Here is a 21,601-nt window from a genome sequence, read left to right as displayed (position 1 = left end):
TAACATCTACATTGAAAATAACTGATCTATACAATGAATTGAAAAACGAAACGCACAAGAATGAAACTGCAAAGCAGAGGAGAAAGGCACATCACTTGGCGGTTAATTACGCGAGGCAAGAAACCGCAACACAACAAATTATGAAAAAACCTTTAGGAGATAGGCGACACCTGCGGCAAACAACTGCGTATTGAGGCTGGGATTGCATGATTTTATGAGCAAAGCCTCGTGGATTTTAGTGTCAAATTCAGTGGAACATTTACGCACAATTCTAAAAGACTTCAAGGATGGTTTGTTGTTTGAACATGTTTGACAATCGAATGTAGGCTATGGTCTTTAATTGCACTTTTTCTGTTCAAGTTAGTTAAATCCAAGTGCTCCCTCAATCTCGTGGCCAAATGCCGTGTGGACATACCAATGTATGTACAGTTCGCGTCATGCGAACAAGTGAACTTGTACACGACATCTGAACACAAGCAGGAGAGAGTCCTAGATTTAAGCTGAAAACAATAACCAACTTTAAATGTTTTATACACCGGAATGATATCAACGTTGGACTTCGTTTTAATAAAACTTGACATATTGCTGACAAAACGTTTCGATGATTTACCGATAAAGGGAACTGTTAGAAAGTTTTTTAATTCACGTTCGTCCGCTTGAGAGTGCGTAGAACGTGAATCCAAAACCCCCCTGAGCACCCCATTAAAAACCATGTGGGGTAGTTGTTTGCAATAAAATGAGTATGCAATCGTTGACTTCATTATTAAAACAATCAAAATTAGAGCAAATATCTTGTGCTCGCTTGAGCAGGCACTTAATTAATCCAGATTTGTAGGTAGAAGGACATATAGGCCTAGCATTAAAATTGAGAAGCACAACCGGACCAGTGGCTCACCATTTGCACTGGTCCGTCCCGTTTACTGATAAAAACAAGATTGTCGTAGGAAGCACGAGGCCAGCCCAAGGAAAACCACCTTAAAACGACAATAATGAATGGTGGCAATGACATGGAAATATACAATGGCAATAACAGTAGCAACAGTTCATCTAGGCAAGACATTCAATCTACGTTGAGTCTTCAATCTACTTGGGGCTCTTCTTCAATTTCTTAATCCGATGATGGGTCATAATCGGAATCTGATGACGGGACGATCACGAGGTCATAATCGGAATCTGATGTGTGTTTGTCTGGCCTTATAAACACATAGCCAGTGTCGGGCCTTCTTGACCTCACAGATGAATCGTTTGCCATGGCAGGTTTAGGGTCGAAATCTTTTATTTCTGCTGACTGTAGCTGGATGGTCAGAAGATCTGTTACGTGGTCAGTCCTGAGCCTTGACCTCAGCTTCGTTTTTCTTACGATTTAACACCGTCACGTGATGTTGGGATTGCTTTTTTCTTACGATTTAACATGTGATGTTGCGATTGCCTTTTTCTTACGGTTTAACACGCAAGGATCACGTGTTTTGTTGTTTGAAGAGAAGCGCAAACGAGAACCACGCACTCTAAACGATCTAACGACATAATACGATGATATTTTCGCACTGGACAGTCGGACCAGTGCGAAACGATTCGTACTTGTCCACGGGGAACTCGTACTAGACATTAGCCAGAAGACCAGTGCTAAGATCGAACCCTGGACAGGTTAGTAGGCCTATTGGTTGGTTTTCGCCAAACCTAAGTGTCAAATTTGTTACTTATTAATTTTAATTTCCACATCTAGAAAGGGAATGGTATGGTTTGCTTTTTCTACGGTAAATATAGGGTTTTTGGATTCACGTTCTACGCACTCTCAAGCGGACGAACGTGAATTGAAAAACTTTCTAACAGTTCCCTTTATCGGTAAATCATCAAAACGTTTCGTCAGCAATATGTCAAGTTTTATTAAAACGAAGTTCAACGTTGATATCATTCCGGTGTATAAAACATTTAAAGTTGGTTATTATTTTCAGCTTAAATCTAGGACTCTCTCCTGCTTGTGTTCAGATGTCGTGTACAAGTTCACTTGTTCGCATGACGCGAACTGTACCTATGTCGCGGTACTCCCCTCCATGGAACCCAAATAATAATGTGTTTTGTGCATCACTGGGGAGACAAGCTCGTAGTAGCACGTGATTGGTCCTCTCTTCCACAGTTCTGGAATGTGACGTTAGATTTAGTGAGAGCGCAGTGTTTGTTTCTTCGTTATGAGAGATGCGTTCCTCTCTTGTAAGAAGCCATTTTTATTTCTGAAACTTGAAAAAGAAAGTTAGTTCGTTTTGGACGTCTGCTTAACGGTCGCTTATTACAGTCAAGCACTGGATATATGTTTAAATGCATAATCGATTTATTTCGGATCTTGTATCAAAGTAATGATTATATATTGGAGATACAACCCTCAACCTTTGGATGTACAGTAACGTGGAATAAACTACTGGACGCAGTGAACAGTGAATACGGTAATAAGTAGGCTACACAGTTATTGTTATACAGTTACACGGTCGCGTCGCCGAAGCGACTTCCATCACAGTTGCTTCGTAGACCGTGTGGCGCTTAGCAAAGGGCTAAGCTGGTGACCCCAACCCATCCATAAGCGGAAAGGCGACATTGGTGACCCCGACGTGATTGGATTTGGAACGTTGCAACAATTTTTTATGTAACTTAACTTGGCCTAATTCAACCAACATGGAGTTTATTGTTATTGTAGTGTCACTTTTGGCTATTGTGACGTCATTTTTAACTACCTTACTGTATTTCGTAGTGCGTAGCATTAATACTAAGGCAAATAATAACGCCACAGAGGCTTTTCACACTGCTGCACAAAATATTATGAACTTGTCGGCAAACGTACCAGTATCAAAAAAACTTAAATTACCTGTGTTTACTCATAGCAATGTGCAATTATGGTTATCATTGTGTGAATCTGCGTTCATGCAGCACCCTGACATGAGCTCACGTGATAAGTTCGATTGCATCGTACAAAAATTTGATCCTAAGCAATTAGCTGATATGACAGAAATTTTGGATAATTGTGTACATTGTGATTTACCGTATGAAAATTTTAAAACTTTGATCACTGCCGAGAATATGAAGTCTTCTACGGAGAGACTTCACGAGTTCTTACATGGTAACAAAGATCGAGGCCTTAAGCCGACCGAGCTCTTAAAGCGTTTACGTCAGTTAGTTGCTATAAACGGTCGTGTTCCTGAGAATTTTTTTCCTCTCCTTCGCATAGTTTTTCTTGACCGTCTTCCTCCTGGAGTGCGACAACTTTTAACCATCTGTAAGGGTGACGATCTTCAAACGCTCGCCGAACGAGCAGATGACATCATTGCTGCGGGAGAGCCATCTAATTCTGCTCCCACGCAAGATACCAATAAACAGCCAGAAATTAACTTCCACTTGGAGAACCGCATTTCTTCACTCGCGGACCGCCTGGAGGAGCTCCAAACCTCCATTACTGCTTCTTCTGACTCTCGTTCATGTACAACCTCGATGTCTACACTGAGCTCGCCTGCGAATTTTAGGCGCTCGGAGCCGAGTACCTCTACTCCGAAAATTACGGACTCCACCGACTTCAAACCCAAACCGAGGTCCAATGACTCAAGGCGTGTTTTATGCTATTACCACCTCACATATGGTAATAAGGCACATCGCTGTGAAAAACCTTGCTCTTGGGTCCCAAGAGGCAAGCCAAAAAACGAATAACGCCGAGGGATGGACGAGTGGGCAGCCTCGGCTCCGCAGGACCTACGACACATTCCGCTCTTTTCATGATTCTTGACACTCTTACTGACATTAACTTTTGTGTTGATACAGGATCGACCTTTTCGTTGTTGCCGCGTTGTTATACCGACGTTTCCGAACCGCAATCCAGTCTACGCGCAGCTAATCACACTGCGGTTAACATTTTTGGCGAAAGACCATTGACTTTGTCGCTTGGTTTTGACCGCACATTTGAGTGGACGTTCCGCGTTGCAGACGTAGATTTTCCCATTCTTGGACTGGATTTCTTACGCCATTTTTGTTTAATACCTGACGTTGTTAACGGCCGTCTGCTACAGACGACCCCAGCCGATCCCTGTGTATCGAGTACTGACTTTGCTCCTGATACGGATTTGTCTACTTCACCTACTGATGCTTCTGAAGTTCAACTCTATTCTGATGCTTGTTCACCTTCTGCGAGCACGGCACAGATTCCTGCTGAACTAGCTTTCCTAGAGGAAGAGTTTCCTTCTGTTTTTGAGCTGGAGAACTTCAACCGTCCAGTTCGCCACACAACGGAACACTATATTCCTACCAATGGTCCACCTGTGTGCCAACGGGCACGACGACTATCTCCAGAAAAGCTGGAAGGTCTCCGCAAGGAACTGCAGACGCTCCTTGACTTGGACATTATAGAACCGGCGAACTCTCCATACGGTACACCAGTACACCTTGTACCCAAGCCAAATGGGCGGTACAGAATCACGGGTGATTTTCGCTTGCTCAACAAACAAACCACGAAAGACTCCTACCGCATACCCTATCTTCACGACTTTGTAGACCACCTCTCTGGATCCACTATCTTCTCCAGCCTGGATCTCGTGAAGAGCTACCACCAGATACCCATAGCAAAACAGGATCGTCACAAGACGACCCTTGTGACTCCAATGGGGAGTTACAACTTCAAACGTACAGCTATGGGTCTCTCGGGTGCCGCACAGACGTTTCAGCGCTTCATGGATGAAGTGCTGCGGGGTCTTCCCTATGTCTATTGTTATATTGACGACGTCCTCGTCCATTCTCGAGACTTAGAGGAGCACAAACGCCACCTATCTCAGGTGTTCAAACGTCTTGACCACTACGGTCTCATCCTCAACAAGGAAAAATGTTCCTTTGCGGTACCCGAACTGAAGTTCCTAGGACACCAGCTCGACTCGAGCGGCATACGGCCGCTTCCTGGCAAAGTCTCAGCTATCCTGAACTTTCCTCTACCCACCACCGTAAGACAATTACGATGTTTCCTGGGTATGCTCAACTTCTACCGCATGTTCATACCACACTGTGCGGAAATCCTTCAACCTCTGTACACTTCCTTACCGCATGGTAAGTCGTCAAAGAAACCTCTGATCTGGACTGACATCATGAAGCATGCTTTTGAGACTGCGAAACAGAGCCTCGCGAAAGTCACGTTACTCTCTCACCCCGTTCATGGTGCTCCCATCCAACTAGTCACAGACGCGTCAGATACTGCCGCTGGCGCTGTTGTTCAACAACTCATCGATGGCGAAGCCAAGCCGCTCATGTTTTTTTCTCGTTTCTTTAATACAGCTCAACAGAAGTATAGTGTCTTTGACAGGGAGCTTACAGCCATGTACCTCGCCGTCCGACATTTCTCCTACTTCCTTGAGTCACGTGATTTCACAATCTTTACAGATCACCGTCCGCTAGCTGCAGCTTTCAGCGCAACGATGGCGAAAGCCACAGCACGACAGTTACGTTACTTGGCCTACGTCAGTGAGTTCTCCACTGATGTTCGCTACTTAAAGGGTAGTGAAAACTTGGTCGCAGACTGTCTCAGTCGCGCTGCAGTCAATGCCATTTATGAAGATGGTATCAACTTCGACTTTTGTGACCTGGTCATTGCTCAACACGATGACACCTCCTTAGCTGACTTTCGTATGAGTCCTACCTCTCTTACGTTGGAAAAACGACTCCTACCTGAACACGGCATCTCCATCGAGGGGGATACCTCAACTGGACGCTTTAGAGTCCTGTTGCCGACGACGTATCGCCAAACAGTTTTTGACAAACTGCACAACCTCAACCACGGAGGAATCAAATCAACACAACGCCTTATTGCTCAACGCTACGTTTGGCCTGACATGAAGGCTGACATTAAAGCTTGGGTTAAGACATGTGTCTCTTGTCAACGCGCCAAAATTCAACGGCACGTCTCGGCGCCTCTAACTCATTTTCCTACTCCTGACAAACGTTTTGCGAATGTCCATGTTGATATCGTTGGAGAACTACCTGAGTCCAGCGGATATTCGTATCTCCTCACCGTTATTGACCGCCACACGTGTTGGGTCGAAGCCCTACCGTTGACCAGCATTAGGCTACTGCACGTGCATGTGCTGATGCCTTTCTCTGGGGTTGGGTATCACGCTTTGGCGCCCCTGTCACCATGGTCACTGACCGTGGTCGACAATTCACCTCTCTCCTGTGGAAAGAGCTATGCCAATACCTTGGGTGTGATCATCGTACAACTACTGCTTACCACCCTGCTTGCAACGGATTAGTTGAAAGGGTGCATCGCACACTCAAAACTGCCATCAGAGCTCAATCCAACCCAAACAACTGGTTCTCCCACCTCGGATTGGCACTCCTGGGCACTCGTGCAGTGATAAAGGAAGATCTTGGTTTTTCTTCTGCTGAAGCCACACTTGGCACCACCCTTCGTTTACCAGGTGATTTTTTTGCAGACCCCGTTGTAGGTCCTGTCAATTCCCACTACGTGCGTCAGTTACGTGATTTTGTCAACAATTTTCCTTACATACGCCCGCGTCATGGCAAACGCTCTGGTTATATGGACGCTGACCTTGACACATGCTCACACGTTTTTATACGACATGATGCAGTGAAGGGACCGTTACGTCCACCTTACGACGGGCCTTACCGTGTAATCGATCGTTGTGAGAAGTACTTTACCGTTGACATCGCTGGTCGCACTGATACAGTTACCATTGACAGATTAAAACCTGCTTATATGGACACTTCCCCTGATGAGGATTTTTCAAGTCATGCCGAAACGTCACTGCCGTTTCGAGACGATACGTTCTTAACTTCTTCGACTTCTTCTATGCAGTACGTTCGTTCCCAGGATGATCCTAGGGTTTCCGATGAGCTTCCAGTCTCATCGACCGCTTCACACTACGTGACACGTACCGGCAGAGAAGTCAGGTTACCTACTCGTTTCCGGAAGTGATGAACCCTTGCCTTTACCGTACCTTTCTGCTGTACACAGTTCCTTTTTTTTACCTTACCTTGAGTCTAGGGATTCTGTGTTCGTGTCCCTTCGCTTCTCTGGTGAGTCTTGAACATCTTTGAGTATGAGTGTGATTCAAAATTTTTGACTTACTTTAGACACCTTCCTTATGAAGGACTCTTACTGCCTTGTATATACTTTGTAGATATTCACCTCCAACACTGCTGTAGACTGGGTGACACAACTTTGAAAGATCAGAAGAAATCTTAGGACTGATTGGACAATTACGGACATTATGTCATCGCAAGCAGGGATACTCTGCATGTCGATCGCTCACGCGATACTGCGGCCGTTCCGCGGGATTTTTATCACATCCGGATTGCTACTCGGAATGACCGTCATGCTAGAAGAACAACGATCATTCTTTTCCGCCTGCTTCATGCCGTAACAACGACCATCATTTCGTTTTGTATTCTTGTCGTGTGTTCGCATAACTTCGTACCCACTTAGAGGGGGAACTATGTCGCGGTACTCCCCTCCATGGAACCCAAATAATAATGTGTTTTGTGCATCACTGGGGAGACAAGCTCGTAGTAGCACGTGATTGGTCCTCTCTTCCACAGTTCTGGAATGTGACGTTAGATTTAGTGAGAGCGCAGTGTTTGTTTCTTCGTTATGAGAGATGCGCTCCTCTCTTGTAAGAAGCCATTTTTATTTCTGAAACTTGAAAAAGAAAGTTAGTTCGTTTTGGACGTCTGCTTAACGGTCGCTTATTACAGTCAAGCACTGGATATATGTTTAAATGCATAATCGATTTATTTCGGATCTTGTATCAAAGTAATGATTATATATTGGAGATACAACCCTCAACCTTTGGATGTACAGTAACGTGGAATAAACTACTGGACGCAGTGAACAGTGAATACGGTAATAAGTAGGCTACACAGTTATTGTTATACAGTTACACGGTCGCGTCGCCGAAGCGACTTCCATCACAGTTGCTTCGTAGACCGTGTGGCGCTTAGCAAAGGGCTAAGCTGGTGACCCCAACCCATCCATAAGCGGAAAGGCGACACCTACATTGGTATGTCCACACGGCATTTGGCCACGAGAGTGAGGGAGCACTTGGATTTAACTAACTTGAACAGAAAAAGTGCAATTAAAGGCCATAGCCTACATTCGATTGTCAAACATGTTCAAACAACAAACCATCCTTGAAGTCTTTTAGAATTGTGCGTAAATGTTCCACTGAATTTGACACTAAAATCCACGAGGCTTTGCTCATAAAATCATGCAATCCCAGCCTCAATACGCAGTTGTTTGCCGCAGGTGCCTCCTATCTCCTAAAGGTTTTTTCATAATTTGTTGTGTTGCGGTTTCTTGCCTCGCGTAATTAACCGCCATGTGATGTGCCTTTCTCCTCTGCTTTGCGTTTTATTTTGTGCGTTTCGATTTTTAATTCATTGTATAGATCAGTTATTTTCAACGTAGATGTTATTGTAAAATCAGTTATTTTCGTTACTTGAGAAGGGCTAACTTGAGTATGACCGAAAACTTTCGTAGTTTATTGTTTTATGTTCACTCTAATATGATGTCAAATGCCGTGTGGCTGCTGGGTTTTATCTGTCTATGATTTAATAATTTGGTTAAGAGTTAAAATAAATGCATGCTGGCCTACTGTAGTCTAGCTACTTTATCAAAGTGACGTTCACAAACCATTATTTTAATGACAAGTTTTTATATTTTAGATGAGAAAATGCAAAAAAGGCAACTATTTGTTGAGAAATTGCTGAAAAAAACCCGGGAAGTTGCTACAGGTAAGCAAAGTAGGCTAAAGATAGTCTAAACTTCAATACAATGAACATCAAAAAGAATATATACAGTATTTAAAAACATGTAAGTATAGTAGCGGCAAGTTTCCACAATCTTTTACTTTGAAATTTTTTACTCAAATAAAAACAAAATTGTGAAGTCATAAAACAAATGTTCATCAAGGTGAAAAATCTCAGGAAACCGTTTCAGTGCGACCACATGAATTTAGAAAAAAAGAAGATTAGTTAAATATTGTTAAATACATTCGTACCATTTTTTTGTACCAAGTTTAATAAATCAGATGCAGGCAAAAATTTCAAAATTTTTACAAAATTTTCTAACGAAACACAGTTTGACAATTTAAATGCATTTATTATTTTACTGAAAAGTGGCCGAGGAGCTGATAAAAAGTTAAAGCATGTATTCAAAAGCAAATTAAGAAGAAGCCTCATAATTGTAACAGTTTGTGGGATTTGGACGCAGGCATCCAGTGATTATGCGCAGGGTGTCGTTAAGGGCGATATCTACTTTTCCTGCGTGTGTGTTGCGGCACCAGACTGGAGAAGCATATTCGGCAGCACTGTACACAAGCGCTAGGGCACTAGTGCGCAGTGTTGGGGTTTTGGATTCTCAAGTCGATCTAACTAGATCTGAGAAGGTTGTTTCTTGCTGATGCTTTGGCACGAACTGAGTCACAGTGTTTTTTATACGTGAGTTGCCGATCCAAGGTCACTCCCTGTTGCATGGAGCTCTGTAAGCTGCAATTGCCGTCTCGATTTGTTGTCTTGATTGCAAGAATCAATTACCACGGCTCACCATTAGGACGTTGACAACTTGAACCCTAGGTAGGTGGGACACGAGTTATGTTATGGCCTACTGAACTGGGAGAACGTTAAATTCTTGGTAACATAATATTCAATATTTATGACTTGAAATTTAGAAAAAGGTTTAATTTAAACAAACCTCAATAAAGCATCGAAGCATGGCCCACTGCAGATAAGGCCAGATTTGCCACATTTTGAAGAATTTTATTAACAGGCTGACTCAAATTGTCCAAGCAATGCAGTTTCTACAACTAAAGTTCTTTCAGAAAATATTGTAAGAGGTGGACAAACATTTCCTTTATTAGTAATAAGTATTTAAAGCTTTGTACGATATCGTGAGCTTTCTTTGAGTTGATTGAGAGTTACTAATCTTCATGAATGCCTGTTGTAATACAAAATGAAACCTCTATCAGAAGTAGTTTCCTTCAAACCACCAACATTAACGTATACGGAGGAAATATACATTTTCTACAATTCAGTAGATTGTTTCTGATCTTTACTAAATACACAATATGAAAAAATACGTCTTGGCAGGGCCGTTAAGTGATTGGGGCCCGGTACCAAGCCAAACTCCGGGTCCCCTTAAAGTTTCAATTGGCAATGCACTAATAAGTATACATACAACCTGAATTTCTCTTTCACAAGTTCTGCATGATTAACGCTAACTATTATTTATAACATAGGTCCTCACAACCGTAGCCTACGGTGCGTGGTAAAAATAATAACCAAATTTTTAAAGCTCATATAAAATACTAACCGAGTAACTGTTTCAAATACGTTTGCCTGTAGAAATGGCAAACTTTAGAAAAGATTTTGAATACTTGGTGCAAAATAATATACGTCTTTAGCATCAGTGGCGTAGCCAAGGGGGGGTTTTGGGGGTTACAACCCCCCCCCCCCTTTTGGCACGCATGTGATGTCACGATATTGAGAATGATGCTTTCAGTCTAAAAAATTTGCCTAATTTTAAACAAAACTGCATTAAAAGAGAGAATTTTGCCATACCAAACATTCAAACATCTCAGCCAGGAATTAGCAACAAGAAAACATAGACACTTAGCTTTCTTTCCGAAAAATGCCGAAGAAAACATGATCTTATCCTTTTGCTATGCCACCTAACAGCACCATTTTACAGTAATATTCATACCCACATTTTTGTTGAAAATGCTCTCAGAATGCACCAAATTCAAAGTCATTTTTCAAAATTTTCTGGGGGTGCCCCCCCAGACCACCCGCCGCTGGGTGTCGTCTTACGCGAACACGCCGTTGGGCTTCGCCCGCTGGTCGTCAAAACCCACCCCTTTCAAAATTCCTGGCTATACGCTACTGTTTAGCATACATACAACACAACTACGAAAATAATTGCCAGTGCAGCAGCCAAAAGAAAGAACATTGAATTGTAATGATAAATGTTTATCAGGGGCGTATTCTGGGGGCAATGGGAGCAATTGCCTCCCCCGAAATATTTTAAAGTAACATTTAAAATTAATTTTAAAGTAACATTATTTTATAGTTTTACTATCGGTTTAGGCTGAAAGAATGCGCAATTTTAAGACATGTTTTTCAAATTTTTTTGGGGGGAGGACTCCTACTAAGTGCTCCGCCTTCGATGAAACTCATTGCCGGGCTCACTCACATATGCAAAAATACTTATTTGCTACCCCCGAAATTTTGTGCTGGCAGCACCCCTGATATTATAGTTCATAGTAGTGTTGTCAACCGCGCAGCGTACGCGGCCGCGTACGCGGTGACGTTGCCGCGCCGCGCGGGCACCGCGTAGAAATGTTGACTGTGCCAACCGCGCCGCGCGGACAAATAATGAAGAAAAAAAGAAGAAAACTGAAAAACAAAAAATTTTCGGTAGCAAACTTTTCAAGCTTGAACTCAATGTATCGTTGAACAATGCAGTGGGATAACTGTTCTAGTGAGTTTATAACAGGTTGTGGAAATTTGGTAAATCCAAAGAAAAGCATCATGAAAAATAAATGTGTTGCCAGATGAATTATTTTTGCCAAATTTTTTAAACTTTTAAACATTTTATTGGAAATAAAATCGCAATTACATAAATTTGGCATATTTAATACCTTTTTAGTAAATCAAAGGTCGTAGAATTAATGAGCCTTGCTCAGAATTACACCTTCGAGAGTTAAAATCAGGATAATAAGCAGAAAAAAATAGTAAAACTTTTGGGGAATTACAGGGAAATTCATTTATGGGAATCTGGTTGCTGGCAACACTGTTCAATGCAATGTTGAGTCCTTGTCAAACCAGTCAGCAACAAGGCTGTTGTCACTTGTCAGTTCAGTTGTCAGTATTTAGTTCAGAATTTTTTTGACCATCACAATGAAAACAATACGTAGTAGAAGCTTTTCTTCAGTATATTTTATCTGTAAAGTGTAGTGCAAACAGTGGATGTCATGAGCGAAAATTTAGGAACCTTATTGGATAACACAGTTTATGCAATTAACCGATTTCATCTGTGCTATTTAAGTACAGTAGCAGTAAAAAATTATTCATTTAAGGGTGAGAACAACTAATCCAACTTCAGAAGGACATTCAGAAAAACATTTCAGCAAGTTCACTTAGATTAGGACCCAACATTCAAGAATAGGCAACTCAGGCGATTAGCTATCAAGGTCAATGACTGTGGTAAGTTCCTAATACTGTCCAGTTATCCAAAATTTGATTTTATAAAATAGACTCACTCGTATTTTCCATACACTTGTGCAAGTATGCTGTGATGCTTTCAGATTTGTGCGGTGCGGGCACAGTGTGACATTTTCAGAATTTTTGCGGTGCGGTGCAGTGTGCGGGCAGACATTTGCAGTGCAGTGCGGGTAGCGGCAGATTTTTCCTGCCCGCGACAACACTAGTTCATAGCCTACGTAAAATTTCAAGATTAATACTCGATCTTGCCTCACACCATCACATACACCAAGGGAATGAGAATGGTATCCCTACTTTACAGTTATATATACATTGTTTTGTATAAAAATACAAAAATTGTACAAATATCATCGGATCATTGAACAAGCTTTGAAAACTTTACTTGGTCAAATTCATTTGAACAGTCTAAACATAAAATGCAATATAGTTAACCCATTGATTTAAAAAAATACACTTACTGAAGTTAAAGCCAAACTGATTGTCAGTCATACATAAAAAGACTCCATTTATGAAAAACAAAATCCTTAAAATTTTTTGAATGTTATGCTGGTAAATGTGCTTGGTCTATAGTCACTGGTACCATAACAACTACTGCTGTCTTTGTTGCTTTTCACAGCACGTACAATTTCAGAATACATGCAATAATTAAGTGTATGTCCAAAATACATTGAAGAAATGACTAGAAAAAGGTAACATACAAAAATCATAAGATGGATGAATACTCTCAGTTGTGGTACCCAGCTGATTTATTAATACCAATTTTTTAACACAGTGTTTTGAACATATCTACAACGCAAAGGTACTGGTCACAATCAACAAAGGTATATCATCACGCTCCTAGCCTACCTTGTAGGAGCATTTGGATACAATGCAGCATTGTTCATCGCGATGAGCACTTCATTGTCTTACAGCATTTTTATAACAAAAGTATATTCACTAATGCAGTAAGCTACTTACATACCATTGCACTGAAGGTTAACACCGAGGTCTACTGAAATCTGTACATGCCAACAATACCAGCTCCAGTCACTCTGACTCTACTAACGGATAATGAGAGGTGGTAGATAAAGACTTTCTGATTACTTTTATGTTTATACTTGCCACTTAAATACTTTTGTAGTAAATATTAATTCTTTCAACTTTGTCTTGGTTTGAAGTTGTTCTTGAACTTCTTGTGTTTTTCTTCTTGTTTTGATATGTGGCAAAGCTTTTAATTAATGAAGTCAAAACAGGTCAAATGCTGAGTCATTTGCAAACAACTGATATTTTATAGAGAATTTGAATGCCTTTCTGCCACCAGAAAGTGGTCCATCACCATGAATATGCTTAAAAGCAACTTCATTCCTTTGTTCAACATCACACAACTGAACTTTCCCTTCTATTTTCTTGTTCTTTTTTTTTGATGAATGAACTTTCCTAGAAAGGACACAATTAATTGAATACAAAATTATAACTTTCAAAAATGTTTTAATGGACCTGATTAACTGTAACAGCAAGACTTCTGCATTTAAATGGTGATTACTATGAATTACGGATAAAACTAGATAAAAGTCTTTGCAAAGCACCTTGTTATAAGGAGGATTTTTATAAGTTCCCCATTTTTGAGACAATGTTTCAGCCAAACACTTACGAGCAAAAAATAAACTTGTTGCTTCAGGATGTTCAAAAACGCGTTTGATTAAAAAAGTGATGACATTTAAAAAAGTTTTTTCAGTAGACCACTTTTGAACATATCTATCATGTATTTTTGTTTTTAAAAACACAGCTCCTGAATGTCAAAAAACTGTTTATGGTAAATATGACACAGTGGTACTTTGTTGGCTATTGTTGTCGCAAAAGTGTTTTAACTTATAAAAACATTAATGATTTTGTCAGATTTGTTTCAATGTTAATAATGCCAGTAGATTAAATAAACTCAAATAATCAAGAAAGCTTTGTATGATTGTTCAAAAGTCTTTTATTCTCAATTATTCTCTTTGCTTCACTTTTCAATATGTTCATAATAATAGGACATAACTGATAGATAACCAATCTCCTTAATGATACTCTATTATTGAGCTTAGCAATCTTTACTGATGCAAAAATTATATCGATATATATTTAACTAATGAAAGGATGTCACTATAGGCTACTACCAATCAGTTCAAATACATTTCTGAACTATGAATAAGTCTAACTATAGTGTAGCAATGCCTGGAAATTCTATATTCAAGGCAAATGTAGGACTAACACCAAGTTTAAATTACCATGTTCTATATTGCAATTTCGGGTATTAAACCCTCTTCAGTATAACTCTATAATCAACACATTAACATTTACAGCAGCTGTTTAGAAAAAGGCTAAATAAAAATGACTGTGGCTATTATTCCCATACAAGGGTTGCCAGACATGAAATTCTGCCTAATTTTGAGAAAATACTGTAGGCTACGTTAAATTGCTTACTCCATTTTTTTGTATAAAGTATAGCACACTGCAAAAACCTTCAACCAAATACAGTCAAGTTACCACAATTTTTCATGGATATCACAAAGTATTTGACTTGCGATAACATGAAAAGATCCACTGTCTAAATATACTTGGAGTAAAACTAAAGTTCTTGTTTTTTGTTATTACAGTGCAGTGTTAAACACTTGGCATGCAGCAATTTAAAAAATGCGGGCATAAAAAGATCTGGGGGCTTGATTTAATTCTTTCAATTCTGATCACTTTCACAAAAGCATGGCTAATAAAACCTACTGAGAGACACTGTCATTTTGAATAAACCATGCCATAATAGCAACCAAAAAAATGACTGCAATGATGAATGATGAGTTTTTTCATGATGAAATCACCACCTGTCAGTTAGGCATACTTTAAAGCTTGGAAAAACCTACAAGGAATAGTTTTTGCACAGTCAAGATAAAACATTCCTACTTGTTTGACATATCATTGGGTTATGTTAGCTAAAGCAGTAAACACTAGACAAGACACTCTAACAGCTGCAAGGTGTTATGGTATCTGTTAAACATATCCAAAGATTAAATTGGTAAATGTCTAACCTATTCCGATATATGCCTGTTGAACTGCCCAGGTACTTTTCAGTTTTAACTATCAACTAAGCAGCTTAAAAAAACAAAAAAAACCAGACCCATTACTAGTGGTTTGAACTGCTGGACTTGGCTGGGCTACATTGATCAAAAGTCTCACCAAATAGCCAGTTGAGCATGCGGAAGTGGCAAATAAATCATGTTTAGTTAACTCAAAGTTAAAATAACAATAACACATGCACTTTTTATCAATCAACTGCTTTTAACTTTTCTTTAGCAATCGCTATCTTTTCAAGTATCCTACCATATTTTACCTGCAACTCAGACTGTTAATGTTTTAAAGAAAAATGTGACAAATCAGGCCAGACACTAGAGGGGGCCATGATCGAAGCAAAAAAATTTCTGACACTAGTTGCTACTTAAATGTGTGGGTAAATATTATTTTTTCTGGGCAAAACTACGCAGAAATCCCGCGCAAAACTGCAGACCACAATTTTTGTTGATTTCTAACAGAGTTGCCAACATTGCACTCTATTCCCACGCTTTAACCTTTTTAAAATATGAGCCTATTTTAGCAACTAACAAACTAATAATAAAAGTAATTTGCGTTCTTCTGGTGACTATTTACTAGGTTACCTCCTGATGTTAAAGATGATAACTAGCTTTTGTATTTCCGACGTTTCGTCAGTCAGCACGACTGACTTTATCAAGGTGGCTAAAACAGGTTAACACAACCTGTTCAGCAACGATGGCACAACACAAAAACGTACTGATAAAATGAATAAAGTAAGTAGCAAGAATCAGAATTAAAACACGCAACAAGACACCTAGAGGTTAAACTGAATGCAGTGAATGCCTAAAACCAGTAGGCTGCTTTCCAACAGCGTAAATTTATCTATCTATTGGGCCACCGTCAAGAAACATTGAAAAGTCATCAGACAAGACAGAAACCAAGGGAATTGGTCTGATGTTGTCTGATGACTTTTCAATGTTTCTTGACGGTGGCCCAATAGATAGATAAATTTACGCTGTTGGAAAGCAGCCTACTGGTTTTAGGCATTCACTGCATTCAGTTTAACCTCTAGGTGTCTTGTTGCGTGTTTTAATTCTGATTCTTGCTACTTACTTTATTCATTTTATCAGTACGTTTTTGTGTTGTGCCATCGTTGCTGAACAGGTTGTGTTAACCTGTTTTAGCCACCTTGATAAAGTCAGTCGTGCTGACTGACGAAACGTCGGAAATACAAAAGCTAGTTATCATCTTTAACATCAGGAGGTAACCTAGTAAATAGTCACCAGAAGAACGCAAATTACTTTTATTATAAAATGCCTGGTGAACAGTCTCTCTCTGTTTTTACTAACAAACTAATAGTTAATTTTAATATATTTTCAATAAAAGTTTAAATTATTGAGTGTTTTTTTTCAACTGGCTTAGCCTTTTAAATTTATTCTACTTTTGTCGGTTTAATTTAATTTTCCGATTTACTTTTGTTTGGCAACACCAAATAGGGTTAGGGTTAGGGTACTTGCTTCAGTCAGTAGGGTAACACCCTATCTGTTCTGCCTTCACTGAGCACTGATACTTATCTGATACCTGTGTCGTCCATATACCCTGACTTCACTTTTTATAGGCCCTATAGGCTACTAAGTAGCCTACATACTTACATACCGTGCCTTCATCTTTTATATAGGCTACCAAGAAACCGACTTACGTGCATATCATGCCTTCGCCTTTTATATAGGCTACCAAGTAGCCTACTTACTTGCATAGGCTACCCTGTCATCACCTTTTATATACGCTACCAAGTACTTAGGCTACTTGCATACCATGCCTTCACCATTTATATAGGCCACCAAGTGGCCTACTTATTTACATACCATGCCTTCACCTTTTAAATAGGCTACTAAGTAGCCTACTTGCACAGCCTACCATGCCTTTACCATTTATATAGGCTACCAAGTGGCCTACTTACTTACATACCATGCCTTCACTTTTTATATAGGCTACCAAGTAGCCTACTTACTTGCATACCATGCCTTTACCTTTTTTATATAGGCTACCAAGTAGCCTACTTACTTGCATACCCTGCCATCACCTTTTATATAGGCTACCAAGTACTTATAGGTTACTTGCATACCATGCCTTAATCATTTATATAGGCTGCTACCAAGTAGCCTACTTACTTACATACCATGCCTTCACCATTTATATAGGGTATCAAGAAGCCTACTTACTTGCATAACATGCCTTCACCTTTTATGTAGGCTACCAAGCAGCCTACTTGCATACCCTGCCATCACCTTTTATGTAGGCTACTAAGTACTTAGGCTACCGTACTTGTATACCCTGCCTTCATCATTTATATAGGCTACCAAGTAGCCTACTTACTTGCATACCATGCCTTCACCTTTTATGTAGGCTATCAAGTAGCCTACTTGCATACCCTGCCATCACCTTTTATGTAGGCTACTAAGTACTTAGGCTACCGTACTTGTATACCCTGCCTTCATCATTTATATAGGCTACCAAGTAGCCTACTTACTTGCATACCATGCCTTCACCTTTTATGTAGGCTACCAAGCAGCCTACTTGCATACCCTGCCATCACCTTTTATGTAGGCTACTAAGTACTTAGGCTACCGTACTTGTATACCCTGCCTTCATCATTTATATAGGCTACCAAGTAGCCTACTTACTTACATACCATGCCTTCACCTTTTTTATAGGCTGCCAAGAGCCTAGTTACTTTCATACCAAACCTTCACCTTTTATATAGGCTACCAAGAAGCCTACTTACTTGTATATCCTGCCATCACCTTTTATATAGGCTACCAAGTATACTTAGGCTACTTGTATACCCTGCCTTCACCATTTATATATAGGCTACCAAGTAGCCTACTTGCATGTTTAACTGTACGATGATTGATGTATCAACCATGTGTGATGGGTGTGCGGCGTATACGCGACGTAATTGTTGAAAATAAGGACTCAAATCAAAAAGAAGGACATTTCTTAGCAATAAGGACAGTAATATTTTCTAAGATAGAGTTCTTCAAAAGGACAAATCTTAGAATTAAGGACGGTATGGCAACCCTGGCAATATCCCTGGAATTGGGTGATTTACCGATTAGGTCCGTGTTGTGCGCCGTCTTCCTGGCGTTCAATTAAAAAATGGTTTTCGATTTCGCCATTTACTCGACAAACCTCCGAAGAAACTCGAGTTGCTAAGCAATCTGTTTCCGACGGCCCTCCCTAATATACATATTACGCGATTTGAAAAGAGACCAACGAGATGCTGCAATCTCTTACAACTCCATTATGAAGTTAAGCTTCCCAAAGCACGCCAATCAATTATATACATTAAATACTCATGTCAAGAAGTTTGATAAAACCCACAATGCAATTACACCCGGATTGAAATTATGCATCACTTGCCAGAGACAAGCAAAAAAAGAGCTTGATATTCTAGCCAAGGGCAACCCGTCTGATACGGATGAGTGTGATGATGCATGCTAATTTTCAAGTACATCTGAAGCTGACAGATTAGAATTTGCAATTACAGATAACGAAGGTGCACTTGATGCACTTAATGAAAGTCTTTTAAATCAAAATCTGTTACCAATCAAATTGAACATTTACTATGACATCATGATGCATATGCTGTGTGATCATGTATTTTTTATTAAAAAATCAATAATCAGCAGTGCCCTATTTATGGCATATGCATTTTGCTCTAGGCCTACTACTGTAGAGCATCATTAGTGCCTCAATTGTATGACACTTCAAGTCTATTGATTGAAAACATTATGGATATACTGTAGCAATGAAAAATTCATGTCAATTGCAGAAGCTTGCAACAAAATGTATTTATCATACTTTTCTACATGAAGCAGGTAGCTTTTCGTGACAGTTTAGCATGCATTAGTTGGGGGAAAAAATCTTTTTGCAGATTTGAAATATGGGGCATTGAAATGGAGTACCCCAAAACGTTTGTACAATAAAAAAAAGTGTTTTCCTTTGCTCTTTTCACAAATGTAATAACATCTTTCAATTCCTTGCCCCAAAAACTATAAGAATACATATTTTTATTATTTCTGTATCATAAAAAATAAGAAATCTAAGCTTTTTTTTTTTTTTTCGTGATATGAAAATAGCGCCTCTAGTGGCAAAAATATAATCGTTGATATCTTGAAAACCGCTTGATGGATTTTGACAGTACAAATGCCAATCTTCATCTTTTCCTAATAGCTCTAACATATTAAAAAATGAAGAAATTCTGAAAGGATGGGTTACAAAATTTTGACTGTATTATAATAGAATGACCCATACATATTGTCTTTCATTGTGCTTTTGTGTTGTGCTTGTATTTGCGTTACTGACGTTAAATCAACGTTAATAATAGCAGATTATGCTTGACAAGAAATATTGTTTTCTTGTGTGCATTTGTACCGTTTCATTTAACACCTTTTATTCCACCATGTGCTTTATTTAAATGTGTCATTCATTGTAAATCAAACGTATGCATATAACTTATCAATTTAATTAAAAAAAAATTGATTATTATTTACTGATATGGTATCAATCGAGCAGGATTTAACAAAATGGGCAAACAAGCCTTGAAAAGTGTGTTTAGCAAGTTTAGACATGAGTTTTTGTTCGCCTCCAGCTTGGACTCCAGCTCGCACGATGGCAAGGCCTGTATTTAGTAAGCCAAGGTTAGAACCAAACTGTGATTTTAGACTACAACCTGGTTAGCCGAGCTAATATTGATTGATATTATTCCTGCATTGTTAGGTCACAATGATGCTCGCTCCATCATCGCCATCTCAAAGATTCTGCGGGAAGGCAACGACTTGGAAGTGATTATCACAGCAGGAAGTCATTTTGATGGAGGGAGGATAAAGATGGAATCCTCCCACCCTCAGAATGACTTCCATGCTGTGACGTCATTCCTTAAGTCGATGCCGACGCGACTTGAATTCCTTGATCTGTCCACATGCAAAATGAATTCCAATCAATTCCTTCCATGGAAGGAAGCGATCAAATCGATGCGTGGATCAGTAAGTCATGTTTAACTTTTATAACCAACACATTGATTCATGGTCAGACGTTGATTCAACGTCGCATTACGTTGTTTTAACGTCTCAGTTTCACAAAGTAAGTTCCAGTTTCCAATTTTAATCATTTTCTAACAATTCTTGTAAACATAAAATAAATAAACAAAAAGTCACAACATAAATAAATTGTTTATGTTTAATTGTTGCATCATAATTAATTTGTGTTTAGATTGTTCGGATGGATCTCCAAGACAACTTCCTATCTATCGATGACGTCATCAAGGTGTTGCACAAGATTGAGGAGGAAGTTGGGATGTGGCAATCCCTCGATGATGGAGATGGGTGGAGGAGAGATGCGAACATGGAGGAAACATCCAAGCTACAAGAAGCATTGGATCGGACGGACAATAAAGTGAGAGTTGTTTACGTTGTATCAACGTTATATCAATTAATTGTGTCAACATTAAATCAACGTCAACTATTCGCTTTGTCTTTTACAGAAGTTGAAGATTCATGTTGGCGCCGGTCGTCCCCTCACGCACAAGGATTGTTGATGTTTTTATTTATTTGTTGATGTTTATAATAAAATTATGTCATCCAGTGATTTTGTTTGGTTGAGTTGAAAATACAACAAACTGCTTGTTTACATCAGGTGACGTAACATCAACAAAAATGTTTATAATATTATCATACCAAGGTTTGTTTATGTTCTTCAACTTGAGATCGATAAACATCAACAAAAGTAAGTTTGTTTTTTAAACTTATTAGTTTTTATGAAATAATTTCAATAAAAAGAATTAAAGTTAAGTTATTTGTTAACAGTGTTGCCAGATTAGATAATTGGTTTTTGTATATTCAATATACAATTTGAAAATAGACATGAGCTTCAATTGATTTGTTAACAGTGTTGCCAGGTTAGATAGTTATTTTTTGTAAGTTCAATGTACCATTTGATTCGGAAATTTAGAAGTAGCCATCGAGATGAGCCACGTCGTAGGTGACATCGAATCAATTATTTTGTTGACAATGTTGTCAGATAATTTTTTTTTTCAATTAAAAATTTTACACGGTGTTGCCAGGTTAATTACTTCGTTAAAACAGAGACCTGCAAGCGTTACTAGAGATGCAGCAAACCCAAAATTTTTATCCGAAACTGCATCATCGATTCGCAATTTGTCTGGAACTTTGACAATGCACCGCAAATTACAAAATTTTCAAAAAATATTTTAACGCGTTATTTTTTAGAAAGTCAAAAAGCACCCATG

General features: G+C 39.3%; 1 protein-coding gene across 1 annotated transcript in view; it reads left to right on the top strand.

Annotated features, from left to right (window-relative positions):
* Positions 1–20,940, top strand: part of LOC145775410 (uncharacterized) — a 30,152-nt gene extending 9,212 nt beyond the window's left edge. Inside the window, exons 6-9 of the mRNA XM_082586703.1 lie at positions 8,698–8,766; positions 20,074–20,339; positions 20,566–20,748; positions 20,837–20,940. Coding sequence (XP_082442829.1) covers positions 8,698–8,766; positions 20,074–20,339; positions 20,566–20,748; positions 20,837–20,890 — 572 coding nt within the window. The 3' untranslated portion in view covers positions 20,891–20,940. The remainder of the gene's footprint in view (positions 1–8,697; positions 8,767–20,073; positions 20,340–20,565; positions 20,749–20,836) is intronic.
* Positions 20,941–21,601: the final 661 nt, after the last annotated feature.

This window comes from Aplidium turbinatum, chromosome 8 (genome assembly GCF_918807975.1).
Source record: "Aplidium turbinatum chromosome 8, kaAplTurb1.1, whole genome shotgun sequence".
In the NCBI taxonomy this organism is placed as follows: domain Eukaryota; kingdom Metazoa; phylum Chordata; class Ascidiacea; order Aplousobranchia; family Polyclinidae; genus Aplidium; species Aplidium turbinatum.
Note: the sequence above shows the minus strand (reverse complement) of the source record. Positions and strands in the feature narration are given on the sequence as shown.